Genomic DNA, 19,205 nt, shown 5'->3' with positions numbered 1-19,205 from the left:
TACTCCAGTCCAGATGGTGGTGGTAATGCACCTGAAGCTGTAACTGACAAAAAGATCCACAAGAGAAATAATTTTAGGTTCATTTACAACAACAACACTTCAGCTAACTAGCCATTAACACACACATGCATAAACTATTATACATGGAAGACTTGCATCATTGATCACTCATCTCTTCATCTTTTTTCTGTGCTCCTCTACTCTGTTTTGCATCTATGATCTGCTCTCTGTGTGTTACTAGCTGTGCATGTAGCAGAGCTTATTCTTTATTCCATCCAGCTGAACTTCAGGTAATTATCACAGACCCTGGTTGTGTGTCAGTAAAGAAGATGGTCTATCATGTGTTTTGTTTGTTTCACTACACTTTTACACAACGGAGCAACACCACATTTATAACGTCTTGGGTTTCTGGTTTTGCTTCAGTGTTGTTGATGTCACACAGACTGATGATGTCACACAGACGACCATCGATGTGTGCTCAGAACATATTATGGATCTGAAAGTTATCATCCCTTAAATCATAGATAAGTCTTTACATTTGTGTGCAAGGTTGAAGCTGCAGGCTAGTAAATGTTCTGTTTGTAGTTTACTTCCTGTATTTGGGTCAGATGGCGTTCTCACCTGAAGTGAACCTGAAGGGTCTGACACACCCAACCACAGATCACAGCAATGAAGCTGCTGAGTAAAAGGTTATTCTTACAGGGATATAATTGGAACTTTGATAACAAAGACTCATGTTGTTTCCCTGTAATGAACCGTGCTCTCTGTGTGCTTTGCCACTTAAGGACCAGACACTGAGAGACATCCTCCAGCCGTCCAAAGGAAGACTTTCAGGGCTGCAGCACTCTGTCTGGCAGTGCTCTGCTTTCTGATGATGACTGGAAACATCCTCTTATCCGTATACTGTAAGATAAAATACACTTCACAACTACTGAGCTACAAATACTGAACCAATACACCATGGTGTACTTAAATCAGCTTCAGGATCTAAAGGAAAGGTTCAGGTTTTTACTGACATGCCATATATATGCTGAAATAGATATTAGTCACTGTATTCATTCCTACTGTCCATATCACCTGTTAAGCGATCCCTTTCTAACATGATTCCAATGTAAGAAATACGGTGGCAAAAACCCACTTGACTACCAGGATGTTTCCTTTCTACCACCACTCAGCAAGGAAACACTGTCAGTGGAAACATGAAGAGAGACAATTGTACTAAAGACATATTGAGTTTGGGAAAGTCAGAATAATGAGACGTCATGCAAGCTTTGGCTCATTTTTGCACACAACAAAGACTGTGGTTTTATGTCCCAAATATTTGTCTTTAGTTTGAACCAGAATGATTTGGTGTTGTTGGTCTTTTTTTAAACTTTGTCACGGGTTTCATATTCATATTTCAGTCACTTTGTTGCGGACCAGATACGACCAACTGAGCAACAACAGCACTCAGCTCCAGGTGAAAGGATCCAACTTCACACTGCATATTAAGCATAAATAATTGCATATTTTCTTACTTGTATCTATTGCTGTTTATCTCGAGACATCTCAGTCAACTACCAGTTATGAAACACTGAGTGTAAATCACAGTCAGTTACAGGATGAAGTAAAGCAGCTGAAGGACAGAACTGAAGGAGAGAAAAGTCGTCGCCGAGTCATCTAACAAGGAAGACAGCGGAGACTGGGGAGAGGCGGCGGGACGTTGGAGACCGGAGGAGACGGAAGAAGGCGACAAAGTTCATCTCCGGGCGGGAAGGCGCCGAGCTCCGCCAATCCGCCGCACGCGCCAGGCTCTGCCAGCATTTAGCTGCAAAGTTTGCGGCGAGTCCTTCAAGAGGATCAGTCACCTGACCACGCACGCTTCGGCGCACCCAAGAGAATGCGGCCTGTGCGGGATGCGCCTGGAGCAGCCAGAGAGCCTGAAGCTCCACCTGCGTGTTCATCGGGACACGGCATTCCGCTGTAGCGTCTGCGGCCTGGGCTTCACGCTGCGCAGTTGTTACATTAAATCTAAAGAGGAGAAGACTTGGTATTGGCACAGATTGATTTTACCTGAATTGGTCCTAGTTAGTACCGGCCTACTCCGGTTGGAGTTCAGTACCCACCCCTACCCTAAACCCACAGATAACGTTGGCGTTTCTGTGATAAGTATATTTCCCAAATCTTAACCAAGGTCTCATTTACACTCGTCATTTCAAGTGTCTTATATCTGGATTAAATCCACATGCAACACATTTGTAAACACCTTGCCACATACTGTATATGAGTCTCTGTTAGCCACGTCACTAATCTGATTGCAGTCAGTCAGTTTTCCAGAGCTACATGCTAATCAGAGTCAGTACTACTCCAGTCCAGATGGTGGTGGTAATGCACCTGTTACAAGCTGTAACTGACAAAAAGAGCCACAAGAGAAAACATTTTAGGTTTAGTTACAACAACAACACTTCAGCTAACTAGCCATTAACACACACATATGCACAAATTATTATACATAGACCTGCAACATCTCTTCATGTCTGTGCTCCTCTACTCTGTTTTGCATCTATGATCTGCTCTCTGTGTGTTACTAGCTGTGCATGTAGCAGAGCTTATTCTTTATTCCATCCAGCTGACCTTCAGGTAATTATCACAGACCCTGGTTGTGTGTCAGTAAAGAAGATGGTCTATCATGTGCTTTGTTTGTTTTACTCATACAATAAAATTCACTTCCTCTAAGAAACAGAACAAAAATAAGTGTCCAGTCCAACAACAGTTCCTGTGTCAGAGAGGTGTAAATGCAGCTATTTACAGATATGTTTATTTCCTCAATTTTACTGTCCGGAAGAAACAGCTTTACTTTACTTTAAGATACTTTTATAAAGTTTATCTAAAGGGTTTCATAATTCCAATTCCCGTACGACTGAATGCCGCAATTTGAGTCATATTTTAAGTTAGTGAGACTTTTTGTCTAACAGTAACAAATGTATAAGGATGTGCATCTGTCTTATTGGTTTGTGCTGCAGCCACTTCCTGTGTTAAAGGAGTGACCAACTTAAAGACAGACAGTGAGACAGAGAATACGTTCAGTTCAGTTTTCAGTTTGTCAAGATGTCTGCAGATACTGTCGCTGCGCCACGTTTGAGCCTGAATGTGAGATATAACAGAAACGTCCAAGAGAACAGCAGAGAGGAAGAGGAGAGTCAGGTGGAGGATGAAGAGTAATACGCTGATCACGGGCCACAAAGAGCCAGTAAGTCTGAAATGATGATTGTTGTAAAAGGGAAGTTCATGTCAGTTTACGTGTGGCTTTTTAACAATTAGATACTTTATAATAATTCACAATTAATCAATCAATCCACCATTGGTCACCATTAACTCTGGGTCATTATCAGGTGTCTTGGTGCTGTAATCTGATGCCTTGTGAGTCATTATTCAATGAATAATGAATTTGAATTATGTTTATACAAAACAACCCTGCAGCCAACAACAGGTTTTTCAACATTACTGCAGTGACTCTGGGAGGGTTTTATCTTCTGATATTGGCTGGGCTCTTCATTCGCAGTGAGTATTTTGTTTTAATACAAAGTTATATTATTATTCTTCTCTTATCCAATATATTGTTATGAGGCAGGGAATAATAGGACCCAAACGCAGAGAAGCACGCAGAGAAGCACACAGGCAGGCAGAAGTCTTGAGCTCGAGGATTTAATTTAACAAAAAGCGGCAGTACAAAGACTGGGAAAACACGGGGAAAAAAACACACAATGAAAAACTTACAAAATAACACAGGAATACATAACAAAGGCACCAGCCTCCAACAAACTGAGGTAATACAAAAACACTACTGACAGGACACGGACCCAAACGAAAGCAAAACAGTCCAACAAGAGGCAAAGGGAACACAGAGGTTAAATATATGAGGTAATGAATAAATGAGGGACAGGTGATTCAACAGGTGAAACAACTCAGGGCGGGGCAGGACAATCAACAAAGGCGGGAAACAGAAAGTAAAATTAGACATGACAAGACAGAAAACAGTCTATCAAAATAAAACAGGAAACAGGAACAACCGACAGAAAACATGAAATCAACTAAACACAGAAACTTGACACAACACAACAGAGAACACCAGACTTAACCAAAAAATACACAATACACAGAACACAGTCAAGACAGGGTAAACACAATAAACAAGGAGATAACTAGACAGAAATATACAGAATAAATATACAAACACAGGGAACATACAGAAATAAAAATACAGACAACAAAACCAGGCAACAGAAATGTCCAAACCATAACATATCTATTGTTGCCCGCCCTTAAAAAACTAAAAACTATTGTAAATGCAAATATTAGACAATGAACTGTACTGTGTTACTCTATAATGAAAACATGTAAAAGTACAACAAGGCCAAAGTGTTCCATAATATAAAAAGAAACATACATACATACGGACCAACTTCCGTGTCTGAAAAGTGAAGCCAATGCTGAAGCTCCTTAAAGCTGCATTCTCTGTCAGCTATTTCCAGCAGGGGAAGGGGCTCCACTGGCTCCAAAAAGAAATCTGTTTCTATAGAAGTCTATGAGAAAATGAGCCTACTTCTCACTTGATTTATTACCTCAGTAAACATTTTCATAATGAGTTCATGGTCTCAATCACTAGTTTCAAGTGTTATTTAATACAGCATGATGTTCATTTAGTAATTTATGGTTTCATTTAATTTAAAATAGACGATAAAGCAGGGGATGCTTTAGGACCTATCAGTCAGGACAGAGGCTTTGCAATAATTTTATAGGGATTGGGCCCCACAGTACTGGAAGTCTGTTATTTTTGAATCATGGATTGAAAGACTGATGGTCTAATAACTTGTTCCAAAGCAGTATATCAATTTTAGTTCATTTTATTTCATTGTAACTTCATTAAACATTACAAAGTTTTAGTTTAGGCAACTGACAACTAGGCAAGAACTGTGAAAGCAGCATTTCCTCTTTTGGCCAAACTGCTGTGTGTGGCTGTGTGTGGGATGTGAAAGCATTTAACTAAGCTATTTATACATTTTTCAGTTTTACACAAATGCATTTATAGTTTATAAATGGCTTCATAAAATAAATCCAAAGGTTGGACAATGCAGTGTCCTCGCTGAAGTTAAAAAAACCACCGGGCTGGAGTTATGTTTTTATTCAAATATATCAATTTAATAAGTTATACGGTTGTGTGTGTGTGTGTGTGTGTGTGTGGTGGGTGGGGTGCTGTTATGTGCTGTTACTTCCTTAATGTTCTTTACTTTTAACCACGAAACACTTGCAGCAGCAGCATCAGTAGAGTATATGTAATATTACTGAATGCATATCTACTGAAGTTTTACAGCAGCATAGTGACAGATCTACACAGCGCGGTAAGCAGTAAGTGAAGTTAAGTGCAGCTACAGTTTCTCAAGATGTCCGAAGATATTTATGCCAAACCAGATATGTCAAAGAAGGTGAGATACAAGAGAACTGTGCAGGAAGACAAAGGAGAGTGGGAGGAAAGGGAGGTGGAAATATACGAGAGCACAGACGCTATCAGAGATGATCACATTGATTATCAGTCACATGGAGGAGGTAAGTGTGAAATTATGACAAATCAGTATCATGAATACTCATGCTGATCTGTTGAATGTGGCTGACCTTCAACTCATGTTGGACTGATGTGTAAACTCTACGTTTGCGCTCAGTTTAGTTTGTGACTCTCAGCTGTCAAATCCCAAGGAAACTGCCTCGATCTATGTTTGTCTCTATAGATGTACATGTACAGTATGAAAACCTTGTGTTTTGCAGCTCTTTTCTATAGTTAGTTTTATTATGTTCTGCTAAAAATATTAGAGCTCTCTGGTTAGAAGACTCATTTTCTAGTGTTGAGATGCGTATTTTATTAAGAAATGATGCCCAATGTGTTTGGTTATGGTAAAATTTAACTGGTAAGTGTCATTGCTGAGATCTGAGGAAGCATCAACTCCGATAAAGACATGAAACCACATGACAGGAAGGAGGGAAGTACAGTGTGACAATGTCAGTTGAATATCATTAGCAATGTAGAGCCGAATAAAGAGAGAGAGAGAGAGAGAGAGAGAGAGAGAGAGAGAGAGAGAGAGAGAGAGAGAGAGAGAGAGAGAGAGAGAGAGAGAGAGAGAGAGAGAGAGAGAGAGAGAGAGAGAGAGAGAGAGAGAGGAAAGTCACTATAAGGCAGCTTTTTTTATTGCGTCAGTTCTGCCCATTACAACTCAACATTTCAGATGAGTTTATATTTGTTTTACTTTAGTGTAATAATCTGTTTACCTAAGAGGTTTAATATTTTCTTTAAGGGCGCTTTCACACCTATAGTTAACCAGACTCAACAGACACCAGATTCGGGGGTGACGTTGCAGCATTGTTGCAATTTTTTATTTGTTTGGGTTTGTGTTCACACTGCACTTTGTCAAAGGCACCAAACACTGTTAACAAACGTCACATGGTGGAAATGGTCGCTTGTTATTGGACAGAATATCTGAGTGAAACCTGCCGACACTTCTGGTCTCAGAAATAATGGAGCAACACCACATTTATAATGTCTTGGGTTACCTGGTTTTGCTTCAGTGTTGATGATGTCACACAGATTGATGATGTCACACAGACTGATGAAGTCACACAGACGACCAGTGATGTGTGCTCTAAACAGCTTATGGATCTGAAAGTTATCCCTTAAATCATATATAAGTCTATAAATTGTGTTCAAGATTGAAGGTGCAGGCTAGTAAATGCTCTGTTTGTGGTTTACTTCCTGTATTTGCGTCGAATCACGTTCTCAATGGAAATGAACCTGAAGGGTCTGAGTAAAAGGTTAGTCTTACGGGGACATAATAGGAACTTTGATAACAAAGACTCATGTTGTTTCCCTGTAATGAATCTTGCTCTCTATGTGTTTTGCCACTTTAGGACCAGACACTGAGAGACATCCTCCAGCTGTCCAAAGGAAGACTTTCAGGGCTGCAGCACTCTGTCTGGCAGTGCTCTGCTTTCTGATGATGACTGGAATCATCCTCTTATCCGTATACTGTAAGATAAAATACACTTCAAAACTACTGAACCACAAATACTGAACCAATACACCATGGTGTAGTTGAATCAGCTTCAGGCTCTAAAGAAAAGGTTCAGGGTTTATTGACAAGCCATATATATGAATATATATATATATATATATATATATATATATATATATATATATATATATATATATATATATATATATATATATATGCTGAAATAGTTATTAGTCGCTGTAACTATTCCTACTGTCCATATCACCTGTTAAGCGATCCCTTCCTAACATGATTCCAATGTAAGAAATAGGGCGGCAAAAACCAACACTTGACTACCAGGATGTTTCCTTTCTACCACCACTCAGCAAGGAAACACTGTCAGTGGAAACATGAAGAGAGACAATTGTACTAAAGACATATTGAGTTTGGGAAAGTCAGAATAATGAGACGTCATACAAGCCTTGGCTCATTTTTGCACACAACAAAGACTGTGGTTTTATGTCCCAAATATTTGTCTTTAGTTTGAAGCAGAATGATTTGGTGTTGTTGGTCTTTTTTAAACTTTGTTAAGGGTTTCATATTCATATTTCAGTCACTTTGCTGCAGACCAGATACGACCAACTGAGCAACAACAACAGTCAGCTCCAAGTGAAAGTTTCAGGTAATAAAGGTTTCAAATCACCAATATACACAGTATCCAACTTCACACTGCATGTTAAGCATAAATAATCTCATGATGTCTTACTTGTATCTATTCCTTTTTATCTCAAGACATCTCCGTCAACTACAGTCAGTTACAGCCCAGATACAAGGTCCTGCAGACTAGATACGACCAACTGAGTAACAACAACAGTCAGTTACAGAGCAGCTACGAAACACTGAGTGTAAATCACAGTAAGTTACAGGATGAAGTAAAGCAGCTGAAGGACAGAACTGAAGGTAAGAAAAGTTTAAAACGAATAAACTCCTGTATTATACACATTTACATCATAGACATTGATTGTGTAGTTACCGTTGACTATAACTGTTTCATGCTGTTGAACTGTTTAGCTGATGTTGTGAATATTTCTGTAAGAGACGGTCACTTACAAATGAGATATGAAACCTGAGTGAAAAATCTAATTATTTACAGAGGAAATATCCTGAAAGGGAAACGTAACAGAGGAAAGAAAGATCTTTAACTAAATAATGAAAACTCTTATCACTTGACACTGAATGATGTGAAATCTGTCTTTGTAACTTGTTTGACATTAAGATATAAGCTGTCCTGATGGATGGACGAGATTTGGATGCAGTTGTTACTTTAAATCTAAAGAGAAGAAGACTTGGGAGAGAGGCAGAGCTGACTGTAAGAAGAGTGGAGCAGATCTGGTCGTCATAAACAACGAAGAGAAACAGGTGAGTGTGTTTGTTTCTGAGTCAGTGATTTTAGATAAAAACACATTTAATAGAAATATTTATATATACATAATGTCAATTTGAAAGCTTTGTAAAATGCCCTTGAAATGGTTATTTTCCTTTTTAAAATGGATTCTGATGAAATGAAATGTTAATTGTCTTATGAGTACAAAACGTGCAATTCTTCATGCGTTCTCTGTTTCTGTGCTGATTATAAATGTTTTTCTTCACTTTCCTCTGTTACTCATGTGTGTTTACTGTCATGCTGTTGGGTCCAGTCCTCAGTGTGTGGTGTACTGAGGGATCCCTCTTGTGTTTGTTGTGGCTGATGAAGTCAGAAGATGACTTTACTACAACAGAAATGCTGAACTGTGAACAGAGAAATGATTGTTGTCTCTCGTCAACTACTAGAAGTTTGTCTCTGCGCTGAGTAAGCATGGAGAATCCTGGATTGGTCTATGGAATATATGGACACAAGGAGGATACAAATGGAAATTGGTGGACGGATCACCGCTGACAAAAACGTGAGACATTTTTTCATTATGGTCACTGTTTGTCACTTAAAGAAGAATTTTTTACATTGAAACACACACTTCTAGTGGGTCATAAGGGTTGCTGATGATTGAGAGTGATTACTTTTGTACTATTCTATATATATTGAATAAATATTTGTTATTATTTTAAATATTTGTTGAAATGCTGCATAGTAGACCTTTGTGAAGACATGAGAACAAAGCTAAATATGAGCATCAGTCCCATGGACTAGCTAGTATTAGTAGTAGTATTAGTAGTATTAAGTATGTATTAAGAACAAGCTGGAGAGACGGGGCGCTGAACAAGGTTTCATTCTTTAATTAGCTGTTACAGATTACATTGATATACAAAACTGAAACTTAAACAAGTTATTAAAATAATGATAATAATTACATATAATATAAATATTTAAAGTGAATTGCAACTGTTTACTTCGAATTAATCACAATCAGGAGTTTCAGCTGTTTGATAAAAGGACGACATTTTATTTGTCTGACAGGTTCTGGGCATCAGGACTGCCTACCTATGACGGTTACTATGCTGCATGCTGCGATCAACAAGGAAAATGGACACAAACTACATATTATAATAAAAATAAGAACTGGATCTGTGAGAAAAAGATTCTCTGAACTCTTTGATGACAGATGAGCGTGTAGTGTTGGGATCCGCTTTGTCAAATCAGACTAATTCTTTAACATTTGCTCAGCTGTTTATTCTGTGTTGCTGAATAACCTGGATTACAGAGATATTGTTCCTCTGCCCTTCATAGTGCACAATCTGGTTAGAAGTCATGTGTACTTACTCTGTAGTCCTACAGGATTATTATAATAGAATCTAATAAAAACATGGATTAGTTGGTTTACTTATAGCTGATTATAACATTTGTAATCAGTTAGAAGTTTTTCCTTAGAACAATTCAACCCCGCCCTACGTCCATCTCCCCTTCCAAACCTGTCCCCACAACCAATTAAATCATTATTATTTTTTTAACGCTGCACTGTAACCTTAACCTAACTATTGCATTTGTATCTTTTTTATTTTAGCCTGTTTTCCTTTCATGAAAGTTTTTAATTGCTCTTTAATGTTTGATGTAAAGCGTTTTGAATTGCCTTGTTGCTGAAATGTGCTATAAAAATGAAGTTGCCTTGCCGTACAACCTCCAGCCTGTCAGTCTGTCTCCAGGGCATAGAGAACACTGTTGTGCCTGTCTGTCTCAGAGGAAATGTAACATTAACCGTGCTAAATGGCTGCTTTTCGGCTCGTCATTATATTATGTTGCAGCGGGCGTTGTTGTGGAGTTTTGAAAAGTGTAACCACACTTGCACACTTACATAGTGTTTATTAAATAGTGAACTGAAAGTCCAAATCAGATTTCAGACACTCACTGAAAACACATTGTTGCGTGACTTGCATCAGTAGATGCGTCATTTGTTTGTGTGACGGAGGCGAGCGTGCCCAGCATCATGTAAACAAACCAAGACGAAAATACTTCTAATACGTCCCTGAAACAAACCAAGAACCCAGGAGGATAGTAAAAGGTTGTACATATATATAGTGTTTGTGTTGAACCGTCTCGGCCACCGTATATGTGTTAAATTTCCAATGTTTTGGAAATGAAAGTCCGCTCCATTTTTCCTTCTTAGTTTTCGCTGTGATTTCTGCTTCTTCTTCTCCTTCGGGAAATCACGGACGCTTTGCATTGTGGGTATACGGGAGTAAAATGTACGCTACATCATATGTACACTCACATTAGCAGTGCATTGTTGAAAGTTTATAGTGGACTATGTAGTGAATGAAATTACACAATTCCCTTCATGTCAAAAAAATATATAAATAAACGAGTGTATGCTTTTTGTAAAAAAACCTAATCTCACTTTACTTTTACTTAACATTTTTACTCCTTGCACTGTAGCTATGTTACTTTGTTACTTTATACACATTGACTCTGTCACTACCCGATGTGTGTCGAGTGCAGATGTGAGTTGCGCATGCGTCACTTAGCGACTAAAGCTACAAGTTAGCAATAAAACACAACAAAGGCTGTCACTTTAATGGCGTTTTGAGCTAACGTTTGCAATCAAACAATCATAAATAGCTAAAACGTTTGCTGGATCCTGATCCCTTGGCGTTATGCCGTAAACCGTTTAAATCTGAGCAACTCACATCTGCACTCGACTCACATCGGGTGGTGACATACTCGCTCTTTTCTTACTCTTTCTCTTATTTATTTTTTTACCTTGAATCTGACTGTGAGCAACTGCAACTGAACAATTTCCCTGAAGGGATCAATAAAACATTCTGATTTTGTTGATGAACTGAACGGAGGAAGAAGGCGTTTAAGTTTGTTGCTCCCTCTACCTGGAACAAGTCACAGAAATCCATGAAACTTCACTTTTAAGAGGATGTTGATTGACTTGGAGGCGGCCACATCTGGCTGCAGATGTTTTGCCTGATGTGTTTAGGATTGTGGTTGGCTTTGAGGGATTTGCTGATTCAGTTGTTTTTATGTTTAAAAAAAAAAATAAAAATAAAATAAAAATACACTTTTTGACCCCCGCAGCAGCCTGCTGGCAGAGATGGAGACCCTGCGAATGTTTGTTAACGAGCGGCTGACGGCGGCAGTGGACGACATCCTTGGGCTGTTTGGGGAAACCGTGGCCTGGTACCGGTGTTATGTCCCTACTGGTTTCCACACTAACTGGTTTCTGTATAATGTGTTGACCTAACAGCAGCAGTTGTTTCTGCCTCTATCGCCAGATTCGTCCCACAATCACAAACACCATTACTGGCGATTTTCAGGTCGCAGCTCATATATATTGCTGCGAATATGAATGAATATGAACTGTGTTGACTTTAGTTGCCAGTAGGCATTACTTAACTACGTCAGCATCCAGGTAACAGTTTGTTTTGGTATTACCTGAAACAAATGGTTACTCCCATAGGCTGTAGAAAACCGTTACTCTTAGAAAATACACAATCGTATTAATCATAATTCTTTTCTCGCGGCTACGGCTTTATTACCACTACATTACAGCCCCTACAACATTACACATATGACTATAAATACTTTTAAACAGTGACGATATAACTCGGACAAGCTAACACTGAGCCACATGAAAAGCTAAAACAACTTGATACCCTGGGCTTAGGCAGTGTTTTATTGTGTCCACGAGGGGCATACTTATTGAACCCAGAGAGAAACATATCGCCTGAGCTCAATGCTCCTTAAATCATTTAAATGACGTTATATTCTGTGTTGGAGTTTGATTAGAACCATAGACTGTAAATATTAACAGTCTATGATTAGAACATCGCTTTGGATAGAATCATTTGATAGACACACAACACTGTATTGCTAGAACATTTTGCAAACACAGAGGTATGTTTTACTGTTCAATATAGGCCTACACAAAATAAAGTTTTTCTGTAGATCATTACGTCCATGCCTTCGGAACTTGTGGGTAGAATATTACCACTTTCCTGGCTCAGTGGCTCGCTCGGCTCGTACTGTATGTTTACAGTTTTATCTGAGTTAGATCGTCACTATTTAATAAAAAAATTTTAACCATAGGCTTGTGTAGTGTCGTAGGGGGCTGTAATATAGGCTACAGTGGTCAATATAGCCGAAGCCGCGAGGAAAGAAACGTGATAAATATGTTTGGGTATTTTCCAAACTAAACCCAGGTAACCAGTTGTTTCAGATCAACTCAAGACAATATGTTACCTGGGTGTTGACGTAGTTGATTAATACATGACTGGAAAGCAGAAGATCCATGATCTTTGTAGCTCACTGCGTAGAGCTGCTGTTAACAGGTGGTTATATGTTTTTGCCCTTGTGAGATCGAAACCACCTCGACACAATCTTGCAATCATTATATTTTCTTAAATTTCTTTTTTGTATGTGGCTGCTCACTTATACCATCATATTCGCCGCAGTAGATCTGGGAAGAGATTTCAAAATCGCCAGTAATATGTTTGTGATTGTGTGACGAATCTGGTGAGAGAGGCAGCAACAACTGCTGCTGTTAGGTAAACACAAAATAAAAGTGAAATCAGAATGCAGGAAATGAAGTCGTTGATGCTCAAAACTTCCCTGGGGGAGGACACCCAGACCCCCCCCCCCCCCACTATGATATACATATAGGATGGGCCAAGTGTTTGTTATGACACAGAAATAAAATCAAACTAACTAACTCTAGTCGCCAACTATTTTGTTAATTGGTTTGAGTCTTTTTTTATGAAAAATAAGTACAACTTCTTTGATTGCAGCGTGTTAAACTTTTCAGTTTCAGTAAACTGAATCCTCTTTCCTTTCCTTTCATTCTTCCTTCCTTCCTTCTCTCCCTTTTCTTTCCATCCTTACCAGGGTTGCACGATATTGACTAAATGTGATACTGCGATATCGATTATGAATATTCCAATATCGATATTAATTTTGATATTTTTAAACATATGTAAAATTACAAAAGTTACGGGAAAACGCATCAAAATAGATTCATAACAAATTAAACAAGTTTTCTTACAACACAAGGTGTATTTCAACTGACAGTCATTTTGGACACACACACACACAAACACACATGTTGGATCACTCATATTGGACTGGTCCAACATGAATAAATAAATAAGGACCATGTCTACAGAACAGGACATGTTTTACTGGTTGGACAGTATAAAATAAATAAAGAGAACAGGACACAACTTTTCTTTCTCTTTTCTGATTCGTTCCGTTTTGTTGTTTCTATCTAGTTCTTCACTTACACTGTCACTCTGTCGAAATATGCACACACGTGGTACGCTCCATAGGGTTTGTCACGTAGTGGCCCCGTGCACTGACGTGCACTAACGTGCAGTTGGCATGGTAACTGGCCAATGAAATGATGATCATTATAGCGTTTCAAGCTCTAAATCAAACACAACTAAGCCACACAGCCAACGGACGGGACGCAGCGCTCCACAAAATAAACTAAATATTGCATACTTCTTGCGACACTTTCGATATATTGTGATAACGATATTGAGTCGATATATCTTGCACCCCCTAATCCTTACCTCCTTTACATACTTTCTTTCTTACATCTTCTTTCCTTCTTTCCCTTTTTTCATTCTTCCTATTTCATCCTTAACTTCAAAACTAATTTCCCTCATTTCCTTCCCTCCTTACATACTTACTTAAAAAGTTAAAAGCAGAGCTGCAAAGATTAACGGATAAGGTGTCAACTATTAAAATAATCGATTCATTTGTTTGTTTTTGAATTAAAAACAAAAAAAAATTCTCTGATGTCAGCTTGTTAAATGTGAATATTTTCTAGTTTCTCTCCTCTGTGACAGTAAACTGAATCCTCTTTCCTTTCCCTCTTTCCTTCACTCCCTTTCTTTCCTTCCCTACCTCCTTTACATACTTTCTTTCTTACGTCTTCTTTCTATTCTTCTCTCCTTACCTTCAAAACTCTTTCCCTATACGTCCTTCATTTCTTCTTTTCTTCCCTCCTTACATACTTACTTAAAAAAGTTAAAGTAGAGCTGCTATGATTAACCCTTGTGTTGTCTTCCCGTCGCCAAATTTGTGTTTTCTGGTTCGAAATTTCAACATTTTGTTGTTCTTTTTCTACACTTTTCACAACATTTTAGTCGATTTTATTAAAAAATTTTGTCACATTCTTTCCAATTTTTTGGTCACTGTTTTGGCGGTTTTTTTTATTATGTTTTTGTCAAATTTTTAACAATTGTTTTTTCTCACTTTTCTTTAACAAGTTTTTGTCACCTTTCACTTTTTCAGCGTCAGTCAATTTTTTTCCTGCATTTTTGTAGCTTTTTCCAACATTTGTCACTTTTTTCAACGTCCTTTTGTCATAGTTCTGATAAAGAACTTTTTTGTAAATGGGTCATAATTGACCCGAGGACAAGACAATGGTTAATCGATTAGTCAACGAATTCAGTACCCAGCCCTGTGAAAAACTCAGACCCTGTGCAGGCGTCCTCCTGGATCAGTGAAACAGACAGGGCTTCACGCCGTGCAGTTGTTACATTTAATCTAAAGAGGAGAAGACTTGGTATTGGCACAGATTGATTTGACCTGAATTGGTCCTAGGTAGTACCAGCCTACTCCGGTTGGTACCTTATAAAGTACCGAGTTCGGTACCCACCCCTACCCTAAACCCACAGATAACGTTGGCTTTTCTGTGATAAGAATATTTCCCAAATCTTAACCAAGGTCTCATTTACACTCGTCATTTCAAGTGTCTTATATCTGGATTAAATCCAGATGAAATACTTTTGTAAACACCTCCAAGAGAAATAATTTTAGGTTCAGTTGCAACAACAACACTTCAGCTAACTAGCCATTAACACACACATGCATAAACTATTACACATGGAAGACTTGCAACATTGGTCACTCATCTCTCCATCTTTTTTCTGTGCTCCTCTACTCTGTTATACATCTATGATCTGCTCTCTGTGTGTTACTAGCTGTGCATGTAGCAGAGCTTATTCTTTATTCCATCCAGCTGAACTTCAGGTAATTATCACAGACCCTGGTTGTGTGTCAGTAAAGAAGATGGTCTATCATGTGTTTTGTTTGTTTCACTCAAACATTAAAATTCACACCTAAACTTCACTTCCTCTAAAATAAGTGTCCGGTCCAACAACAGTTCCTGTGTCAGAGAGGTGTGAATGGAGCTTTGCACACATATGTTTATTTCCTCAATTTTACAGTCAGGAAGAAACAGCTTTACTTTAAGATACTTTTATAAAGTTTATCTGAAGGGTTTCATAATTCCAATTCCCAAACGACTGAATGCTTCATTTTGAGTCATATTTTAAGTTAAGTGGGACTTTTTGTCTAACAGTAACAAGTGTATTAGGATGTGCATCTGTCTTGGTGGTTTGTGCTGCAGCCACTTCCTGTGTTAAAGGAGTGACCAACTCAAAGACAGACAGTGAGACGGAGAATACGTTCAGTTCTGTTTTTCAGTTCGTCAAAATGTCTGCAGATACTGTCGCTGCGCCATATTTAAGCCTGAATTTGAGATATAACAGATATCATATCTTAAATGAGACAATTTCTTGCGGAATTTTCTAGTTATTATATTATTATTATTCTCTTATCCAATATTTCTTGTTGCCCTCCCTTAAAAAACTATAATAAAGGCAAATGTTAGACAATGAACTGTACTGTGTTACTCTAAAATGAAAAATGTAAAAGTACAACAAGGCCAAAGTGTTCCATAATATAAGAAGAAACATACATACATACGGATCAAGCGGCAACTTCCGGGTCTGAAAAGTGAAGCCAATGCTGAAGCTCCTTAAAGCTGCATTCTCTGTAATTTCCAGCAGGGGGAAAGAAGTTCAGAAAGAAGTTTGTTTCTGTAGAAGTCTATGAGAAAATGAGCCTACTTCTCACTTGATTTATTACCTCAGTAAACATTTTCATAATGACTTCATGTTCTCAATCACTAGTTTCAAGTGTTAGTTAATACAGCATGATGTTCATTTAGTAAATCATGATCCCATTTATTTTAAAACAGACGATAAAGCAGGAGATGCTTTACGACCTGTAAGCCAGGACAGAGGCTTAGCAATAGTTTTTAGGGATTGGGCCCTACATTAGTGGAAGTCTGTTATTTTTTAATCATGGATTGATAGACTGATGGCCAATAACTTGGTCCAAAGCAGGATTTACATTTTAGTTCATAAAATGTCAATGTTTTAGTTTAGGCAATGGAAAGAACTGTGAAAGCAGCATTTCCTCTTTTGGCCAAACTGTTGAATTGCTGTGTGGGGTGTGAAAGCGTTTGACCAAGCTATGAATAAATGCTATTTATAGCTATATTTTTTTAGTTTTGCACAAATGCATTTATATTTTGTAAATGGTTTCATGAACTAAATCCAAAGATTGGACAATGCATTGTCCTGGCTGAAGTCAAGAAAACCACCTTACTGGAGTTACTATGTTTTTATTCAAATATATCAAATGAATGAGTAATGTGTGTGTGTGTGTGTGTGTGTGTGTGTGTGTGTGTGTGTGTGTGTGTGTGTGTGTGTGTGGTATGTGCTGTCACTTCCTTAATTTTCTTTACTTTCCAAGAAACACTGGCAGCAGCAGCATCAGTAGAGGATGTCACATCACTGAATGTATATCTACCAAAGTTTTACAGCAGCGTAGTGACAGATCTACACAGCGCGGTAAGCAGTAAGTGAAGTTAAGAGCAGCTACGGTTTCTCAAGATGTCCAAAGATATTTATGCCAATGCAGATAAATTAAAGAAGGTGAGATACAACAGAAATGTGCAGGAAGACAAAGAAGAAAGGGAGGTGGTAATATACATTGATAATCAGTCACATGGAGGAGGTAAGTGACACATTATGACAAATCAATATCATAAATAAACTCATGCTGATCTGTTGAATGTGGCTGACCTGACAAGTCATGTTGGACTGATGTGTAAACTCTACATTTACTCTCAGTCTAGTTTGACACTCTCAGCTGTCAAATCCCAAGGAAACTGCGGCCCATCTATGTTTGTCTCTATAGATGTACATGTACAGTATGGAAACCTTGTGTTTTGCAGCTCTTTCCTGTAGTTAGTTTATTATGTTCTGCTAAAAGTATCACAGCTCTCTGGTTAGAAGACTAATTTTCAAGTTTTGCGATGTGTTTTTTTATTAAGAAGTGATGTCCAATGTGTTTGGTTATGGTAACATTTAACTGACAAGTGTCATTGCTGAGATCTGAGGAAGCATCAAGTCTGGTAAAGACATGAAACCACATGACAGGAAGGACGGAAATACAGCATGACGAAGTCTGTTGAATATCATTAGTAATGTAGGACCAAATAAAGAGAGAGAGCGACTAAAGAGAGAGAGAGGAAAGTCACTATAAGGCAGCTTTTTTATTGCGTCAGTTCTGCAATTCAATGGCCCATTACAACTCAACATTTCAGATGAGTTTATATTTGTTTTACTTTAGTGTAATAATTGGTTTACCTAAGAGGTTTAATATTTTCTTTAAGGGCACTTTCACACCTATACTTCACCAGACTCAACAGACACCAGATTCGGGGCTGACGTTGCAGCATTGTTGCATTTATTTATTTGGTTGGGTTTGCATTCACACTGCACTTTGTCAAAGGCACCAAACACTGTTAACAAACGTCACATGGTGGAAATGGTCGCTTGTTATTGGACAGAATACCTGAGTGAAACCTGCCGACACTTCTGGTCTCAGAAATAATGGAGCAACACCACATTTATAACGTCTTGGGTTTCCTGGTTTTGCTTCCGTGTTGATGATGTCACACAGACTGATGATGACACTCAGAATGATGATGTCACACAGACGACCAGCGATGTGGGTTCAGAACAGCTTATGGATCTTTTTTTTTTTTTTTTTTTTTATTTATTTATCCGGGACAGTGCACATTAATGAACAATCTAACATTTCTGTACAGACTGTAAATGAGCCAGGTTATAGCATAAATGCTATTCACCTGTAGTCCCGAGGCAGGAAAACAACAACATACAAGATAATGCAACACAAAAGAATATAACAATATACAATATCAAACAAGAAACAAATTAGCAAACATTCAGACAAGTTACATTACATCAATAAAATTAGTCAAAATGATGACATAACTAGGAACTTTTAAGAAGTTGTTTAAGGTGCTTTTTAAATGTGCAGTAAGTTGGACATTTTCTAATGTTTGTTGGGATGCTGTTCCAAAAATGACCTCCTCTGATAGACAGAACAGTTTGTCCAAAGGTAGTTTTTCTATGCGTGATCTCTATATCTCCTCGAAATGAAGCTCTTGTACCATAACCTCTGTCAGACCTTGGTTTAATGTATGTAGAAAGTGAAGGTGGGGCAAGTCCATGAAAAACTTCATAAATTAAACAACTATTTTTAAAATGGACAAAATTTTCGAAATTGAGCATATTGTATTTTCCCAAAATATTACACTGATGGAATGACAGAGGTTTTTGATCTAGTATTTTCATAGATTTTTTGAATAACATTTCTATGGGTTTTAAAATTGTATTTCCAGTGAGTGACCAGGTTGTAATGCAGTAATCTATATGTGAGAATATCATTGAATGTAGAAACATTTTAGCAGAAGTAATTGTCATTGATGGTCTGATTTGTTTAAAGTTTTGTAAATTAAATTTGATTCTGTTCGCTGTAAGTTTGATGTGTTTTTTAAATGAAAGTGTTGGGTCCAGTGTGACGCT

General features: G+C 38.0%; 1 protein-coding gene across 3 annotated transcripts in view; it reads left to right on the top strand.

The window, feature by feature from the left end:
* The first annotated feature begins 5,308 nt into the window (after window positions 1–5,308).
* The window catches only part of LOC116062340 (C-type lectin domain family 4 member E-like), a 57,094-nt gene continuing 43,197 nt past the window's right edge, over window positions 5,309–19,205 (top strand). Inside the window, exons 1-7 of one of the 3 annotated variants that reach the window (XM_031317001.2) lie at window positions 5,309–5,583; window positions 6,934–7,053; window positions 7,630–7,698; window positions 7,809–7,976; window positions 8,293–8,435; window positions 8,847–8,959; window positions 9,469–9,817. In XM_031317001.2, coding sequence (XP_031172861.1) covers window positions 5,421–5,583; window positions 6,934–7,053; window positions 7,630–7,698; window positions 7,809–7,976; window positions 8,293–8,435; window positions 8,847–8,959; window positions 9,469–9,598 — 906 coding nt within the window. In that variant the 5' untranslated portion in view covers window positions 5,309–5,420 and the 3' untranslated portion in view covers window positions 9,599–9,817. Of the gene's footprint in view, window positions 5,584–6,933; window positions 7,054–7,629; window positions 7,699–7,808; window positions 7,977–8,292; window positions 8,436–8,846; window positions 8,960–9,468; window positions 9,818–19,205 lie in introns of those variants that run through there. The other 2 variants (XM_035993208.1, XM_035993207.1) reach the window with 2 other exon arrangements.

The sequence above is a fragment of the Sander lucioperca genome, chromosome 16 (genome assembly GCF_008315115.2).
Source record: "Sander lucioperca isolate FBNREF2018 chromosome 16, SLUC_FBN_1.2, whole genome shotgun sequence".
NCBI classification, from domain to species: Eukaryota; Metazoa; Chordata; class Actinopteri; order Perciformes; family Percidae; genus Sander; species Sander lucioperca.
Note: the sequence above shows the minus strand (reverse complement) of the source record. Positions and strands in the feature narration are given on the sequence as shown.